At 33.1% G+C, this 7,301-nt stretch overlaps 2 protein-coding genes across 2 annotated transcripts; both read right to left on the reverse strand.

The window, feature by feature from the left end:
* Nucleotides 1–895: 895 nt before the first annotated feature.
* Nucleotides 896–5,196, reverse strand: LOC124419599. Its single transcript, XM_046949755.1, has 5 exons — nucleotides 4,965–5,196; nucleotides 4,188–4,400; nucleotides 3,388–3,862; nucleotides 2,736–3,130; nucleotides 896–924 (listed from the first exon to the last, which is right to left on the reverse strand). Exons 1-5 carry the CDS (start codon nucleotides 5,194–5,196, stop codon nucleotides 896–898), a joined length of 1,344 nt encoding a protein of 447 aa, XP_046805711.1.
* A 1,049-nt stretch (nucleotides 5,197–6,245) lies between these two features.
* LOC111689272 (RING-H2 finger protein ATL48-like) lies at nucleotides 6,246–6,689 on the reverse strand. Its single transcript, XM_023451744.2, has one exon. It carries the CDS (start codon nucleotides 6,687–6,689, stop codon nucleotides 6,246–6,248), a length of 444 nt encoding a protein of 147 aa, XP_023307512.2.
* Nucleotides 6,690–7,301: the final 612 nt, after the last annotated feature.

Consider the following 7,301-nt stretch of genomic DNA (forward strand, 5'->3'; position numbering starts at 1 on the left):
TAACTGATATAGGGTGCAGTTTAGGTTTCTTTCCGACAAACTAATTTAAAATGTAGATTCACTCGTTTAGTAAATTTAGTATAATTTTTAGATTTAGTTTTAGAAAATTTTAGATTAAGATTTAAGCAATTTTAGGTACAGATTTTAGAAAAAACATTTTTTTTAGATTTAGATATTAGCAAATTTTTTTTTAGATTTTAGCAAAAAAAACATTTTCTAGATTTTAGCAACATTTTTCTAGATTTAGAGATTAGCAAAAATTTTTTAGACCAATTATAATTATAGTCATATTTTTAGGACAAATTTACAAATTCTTTTAGCAAAAAAAAATTTTTTTTAGATCACATTTAAGATTGAATTTTAGGTATTTTGTTTAATAAATTTTATCTTTTGTTGTTATTGTTTGTAGATTTTAACTTTTTAAACATTCGATTTAGTTGGAATTCACTGTTTTGCTTTGTTAAATCACGGATTGGGAAATTCTGTTTTGGTTGTTTTGTTTTGTTTTGCTGTTGAGTAGAGAGAGAGTTGGAGTTGTATTTTTTTACTGCATGCTACGTTGGATGGATTGTTGTTGTTGTCGTCTCGCTTGAGCTTCAATGAACTGGGAGAGCAAAACCATCACCAATACAAGGAAACGAGTATTTTTTTTTTTTTGGATTTTGAGTGAGATTCTTTAACAGTTTAAAACAAACAAAACATATCAATATTTGGTTTTTAAAACTAAATAAGTTTGATTACCTGTGTGGTTTCGTAAAGATTAAACGCATTTACTGTCTTCAAATGATATATTTAAAGTAGGATTTCTTGGTACTTTTCGGAAGATTAGTGAAATAAGTAATCTTTTTCCTTAAAAAATGTTATTAAAGATTATCATTGATTTAAATATCATAATTTACTCGAAATTTACCTGCTGTTGAGAACCTTATAATAAATTATAAAAATTTAGGTTTTCTTTAATATTAAATCTCAATGGATGGCTTTGAAGATTTAAGATATTTTTCCGAGTTTTGGAAAACTCATCTTTTTAAATTCGGCTACTAGAAGGAAAAGGATATTTGCAAATTGTATTATGACCGAAGAAACTTTTTCTGTATGTGAACAATAATATATTTGTCAAATTTGACAGAAAATTTAATATTGCCACATTCTTCTCACAGAAGAATCTTTAGCCAATACTCCAATCTTCAGACTGAAGACTGTTTAATCATCATGCAAACACTGTTATAACAAAAATAACATATTGTAAATAAATCCCACTCTTATTTAATTATTATTTGGTGAATCTAATATTTTATTAATTAATATTTTAATCAGCATGAGTAGTAAAAATTGAGTAGGCATGAATCATGTTTTTTTTACGAGCCCTGGTGTAACTTAGCTCAGACTAAACTCTTCTACTGATCAGATGTTCTCACTTCAAACAACAAAACAATTAAAGCCAAAACAAAACAAAATAGTATAACCATTATCATATATTAGTGAAGAAATAAATTGCAAAAAATAATAAATATTAAACAAGTATTGTGAAAAATTTTAACAAAAATTAAAAATTATGTTTTTTTATTTGTTAACTACAAATAAATGTTAGTTTTGTGAAAAAATGTGTAACAAAAATATATATTATAAATATATACTCTGTTTCACCTAAATTGCTAGTTTAATAGCAAAATGTATCTTATTTTAGTTAAAGTGAATTTGGCTACAAATTTTGTTGATTATTTTATATAAGACAATGAGTTAGGCTTAACTTTAAGTCAAAATAAATATCATTCAATGGCTAACACTGGATCTCCATAACTCCGAACTAAATTGGATTATAGGGGCTAAAATCTGGGAATTTAAAGGTAAGTGTCAAATTTGTCTTCTGGACATAAACGTCCATTACAAAACAAGATATTTTACTAGTCTTACGTAGGGAAAATAGCTAGAAAGAGGTCGTTTATGTACGAATATCCTTACCATGAAAGGTTCCGACAAGTTTTCCTTGCAAGTCCTCTAAGACATAGTTATGGCTACCGACTTTTTCGCGAACTCGAGCTTTTATAAACATTGGGCTTAATTTTGCATTAAATCCTTCTCCCATATTGCTCTGCGCAAAATTGCGCCTAAAAACTTCCTGATTTACGCTAAAAGATTGTGGTCTAGTGCGTAAATTATACTGTTTTTGATTCCTATCGAAAGCTTCTTTTATATATTTTCGTAAATTTTAACGGATAAGTTGAAGATGATCGTCACGAGAAATCTTTGCGCAGGGTTCTTCTAACAATTCAAGCTTTCTAAGTTGTTCATAAGAGGAGGCATGGGTTATCATGTCAAGAGTGCAAGAGTGCATGGTAGGGCGAAACATTTATGGCTTGATGGTAGGAGTTTCGGAGGGCACAACTAATAGCACTGAGCTGCTCATCCCAAAGTCGATGGTCATTTTTTAAATATGCCCTTATTCCGACTATAAGTGATCGGTTTAGCCTTTCAGATGCGTTGGATTGGGGGGAGTAGTATGCAGTATAGTTGTGTTTTATGCCATATTGAGTAAAAAACTGCATTTAGATCATTGGCTTTGAACTGGCTACCGTTGTCGCTAATTATAATCTCCGGAACACCATATATGTGGAAAATGTTTTGCTCCAAATAATGTTGAATGTTAGCTGAAGTGAACTTTTTGAGAGGACACAACCAGTGAAACTTTGTGAGGTGATCCAGTACAATGAGTATACCTATGAAACCAGATTTACTCCTAGGATAAGGTCCTAAAAGGTCGACATATAATCGCTGAAACGGTCTCACGGATATTGCAGGATTACCCATAGGTGGTTTTAATACAAAGTTGGGTGCTTTGGTAGCCTTACAAGTGTCGCAATTCCTCACATAGTTTCTAACATCCTTTATCAAACCAGGCCAATAGCAATTTCTTCTCAATAAGTCTAATGTTTTAATCATACCGCCATGCGCAGCTGTAGGGGAATCGTGTGCTCTTTTGATAGTATCTTCTCGAAGTCTGTAGGGTATCCACAATTTCCATGTCAAGTTTTCTTGCTCTTCATCGCCGATATAGTGTTCAGTACGTATATACACGTACTTATCTTCTACTTTAACATCAGGATATTTGCTTTGATTTTGTGTTTTTTTGCTTTTAAGTTTTGGTATTCTTTATCATTAAAGTAGGGTGAGTTTAAGTCGACTTCCGGCTCAATTAGTTCCAAGGCACTAATATTATCATTCGGTATTCTTGATAAGGCATCAGGAACGACATTTTCTTTCCCCTTTCGGTGGCTTATAGAGAATTTGTATGGCTGCAATTTAAAAACCCATCGGGCCAGACGTCCACTTAAATCGGCTTGCTTCATCAACCAGAGTAGGCTCGAGTGGTCTGTGACAACTTCAAACTCCTGCATTTCTAAATAGCATCGGAACTTTTTGATGGCTTCCAATGCTGCCAAGCATTCCCGCTCTGTGACGGAGTAATTACGCTGCGCTGCATTAAGCTTTTTACTCATGAATGCAATAGGCTTTTCTTCATCTTGAGCATCCAATTGCACCAGAACTGCGCCAATGCCATAATCACTCGCGTCACAGTGCAGGAAAAACTTCTTCGAAAAGTCCGGATTTGTCAATACAGGAGCAGTTGTCAACAGATGTTTAACTCGTTCAAATGCTGCCTGCGCCTCAGGTGTCCATGTAAACTTTTTCTTGGTTGAGAGGACGTCGGTAATGGGACACACCTCTGTGGAAAAGTTCTCAATGAATCTGCGATACCATCCCGCCAATCCAAGGAAACCTCTCACTTGTTTGAGATTTTTAGGAACAGGCCAACTGACTATCGCACTAATCTTTTCGGGATCTATTGTAACACCTCCGTCTCCTATCATAAAACCGAGATAATTTGTTTTTGTTACACAAAACTTACTCTTTCCGACATTTAAAGTTTGGTTTGCTTTCCTAAACTGTGATGCTAATCTTACCAAAATCTCTACGTGGGACTCAAAGTCCTCAGAAACAATGACAAGGTCATCTAGATAACCGAAAACACTATTTTTAAGGTCTGGGGTATAAGTTCATCTATAAGTCTACACAGGGTTTGTGGGGCATTGCATAACCCAAACGGCATCACCACAAACTGATATAAAGGTCTCCCTGGGACCGTAAAAGCACTGGGTAAAATCGTTGTTTCACAGGAGAAGCATTACCTACATCAATTTTGTGTTCTATTAGTTTCGTTCTGCCTAGACCATGTTTATCAAAATCAGGAAACAAAGTGATTATAGAATCAAGTTGCTTTTTCTGTTCATTGTTAAGGGGATACTGGTTTGCTTCAATTGGAGTAGAAGTTTTCGCGAAATCGGACAAAACATCAGACATACTATTCACATCGGAGGGACTATTAGGCGGACTATTTAAAGCTATAATATTAGAGGAGCCAATTAAATCTGGACATAGGTTAAACGACTTCCAAAAATGAAGACCCAAAATTAGTCGCTGAGAAATAGACGGTATTATAAACAATTTTATGGTTTTGGTACTATCCTTGAAAGAAATGTCTGCATCTAACCATCCTAAAACAGATTGAAGTTTACCATCTGCTGTTTTTACATATGACTTGCATTTGTTATAATTAGAAAATTTCGAAAAATCTTGTTCTGCCAAAGTTGATCCTATACAACTTATATTTGCACCCGTATCTAAGAGGCCATATTCGGAAAATTTCAAAAAAGATACTTTTGCATAATATCTCATGTCTTTTGCGTCAGAAACTATTGTTGAAACTAAAAATTTTCTACAAAACTTTTTCATGCGAAAATATTTTCTTAAACGGACTGTTGATCTTTTAGATTTCTTTTTAGGAAGTTCAAAAATTGACGAAATATTAAAAATTTGATATCTTCTCGCAATATACATTTGCCAACGTTTATGATAAGGTAAACGGGGGAAAATAATCTTATTTGAATGTTCAACAACCTTATTACCATCAGTAGTTTCACCCAAGTTTTCAACTTCTTGGTCAATTTCGCGTTGAAGTAGTTTAATCTTACCAAATTCATAATTAAGGGATGTTTTATCGTCATATCCAGTAGGTTTGCAAGGGTCATTATCGTGGGAATGTTTGTCTAAGCCAGGATTATCATTAGATATTATTTGTTCTCCTTTGGAAAAAAGTTCTGGAAGTTTTTTGTACGGTTTTGTTTCCTTAGCGCACATTTGGTGCAAGTTGGCTTATATACCTGCTTTTCCTCACAATACTTAATAGCAAAATATGGTCCTATCTTTAAGGCAATCCTGCCAATGGTGGCCAATTTCATCACAGTTCCAGCATTTGCCAGTAAATTCTGTGTCTTGTAGAGTATTAATAGATAAATCTGTATCTAGTTCATCAGAACAAACAAACTTTTCATCAGTATTATCGATTGATAACTCAGCTGTACGACGAGGAGGCATTATATTTGGAACTCTTGAAAACATATTCTTACGAACGTGTTCATCTGCTAAGAAATTCTCACGCATTTGTACTAATTTTCTTAAATGTGGAATAGAATGTACTGGGACGTACAAAAGATCTTGTCGAATGTCTGGGCGTAAGTTTCTTGCTAAAATCTCAATTAATTCGAGTTTTGACATTGGTGTAGGGAGCTTATCCATAATAGTAGAAACCGCCTCATAGAAGGAATCAAACGTTTCCCGGGTTTCTGTTTCCTATTGCGTATCTCCTCTCTAATATCAAAAGACGATTTAAACTCGCGGTACTGGCAGCGGATCGCTTCACAGAAATCGTTCCATTCAATAACTTGAACTCTTTTGTGGTATCGCCAGTACCACTCTCTAGCGTTACCCGTTAACAGTATATGTAAATTCCGGCAGATAATAGAGAAATCGCTATTGAAATAATCTTTTGTCAAAGTTCGGATCCTATACAAAAATTCCTCAATGCTAAAGCCATTAGATGTACCATCAAATTTTACAATCCAATTCTATATAATCAGTGAAATTTTATCAGCATTTAAGGTGCTGTGATAGGAATTAGCTCCTGAATTTATTCGAATTGGGGAATGTAAAATATTCACGTTAGGTTGGTCAAACAAGTTATTATTTGAATTGAAAATACTAGCTGGTCTATTGGTGTTTTGAACCACTTCAGGGTTATTATTTGACCCAAAATTCATATTAGCCAACAGACGAGATAAACTTTGCTCAATCATAGGATTGATCTCTTGGTAATCAATACCATTATTCGAATTTGGGGCAGTATTATTCTATTCATTCAGAGGGTCAATTGTTGGATTAGGTGTATTGGTCACAGATGATGGCATTGGGTCTTCATTTGGTTCCATAATAAAACTGACATCAGAAGGATTTTGACCTACATTTCTACTCGCACTCCTTGTATTATAGTGCTTTGCCATAGCACCGCGTGGCTTTGGAAAAGTAGGTTTCGCTAAACTACCTCTGAGATGAATCACTAGTTTCTTTAATTCCGACAATTGGCAATGGCGTTTACAAATGGGACACTCAGATGTCGTGGCTAAATGAGTTTCTATGCATGACCTGTGAAAGGCATGACTGCATTCATTTATAATTAAACAGGACTGTCCCTCACTCATAGATTGCTTACAAATTTGACAGACTGATGGTTCTATAGAAACCGAAGGCAAAGGTGGTGGTAAAGAGGTTGGAGAAGTAGTAGGTTCTGTTGCCATTATGATAAATTTTCAAATAACTTAAAGATAAATCTCAAAACAAAAAAATTAAAAGTATGTACGCAAATGTAACTCAATTCAGTAATTTACACAAGCAAATTATAGAAAAAATATATTTAGTAGAATTAGGCGATTAAAAAAAAATTTTCTATAAAAATTTGCAAAATATGCAAAATTTTAATAAAAAAAACGAAATAAAGGGGAAAATCCTAAAATGTCTAACTAAATTAGATTAGGAAAAATCCAATTGCTTACCTTTAAGCTAAATTTAATCGATTTTATTTTGATATCGTTAAAATATGAAAATTTCTATAAATTAAACTCAAAAATTTAATGCAATGTGCAAAACTATTAATTTGCATTCAATTATTTATTTCATAGAAAGAAATCGTTTAGAGAATCTAGTGTTTTTTAAAATTATCTAAATAATTAAAATGAGGTTTTAAAGATGAAATAAAGGAAAAAAAACTTAAATTTCTAACTAAATTAAGAAAAATTGAACTGTATGTTGTTTCTAGATAACGTATGAGTAGTTTGAGTTAAAATTTTACTTGTATTTTGTTTTTGTTACAATAACAAAATACAAGTAAAATTTGTACTCAAACTACTCGC

This window comes from Lucilia cuprina, chromosome X, assembly GCF_022045245.1.
Source record: "Lucilia cuprina isolate Lc7/37 chromosome X, ASM2204524v1, whole genome shotgun sequence".
Taxonomy (NCBI): domain Eukaryota; kingdom Metazoa; phylum Arthropoda; class Insecta; order Diptera; family Calliphoridae; genus Lucilia; species Lucilia cuprina.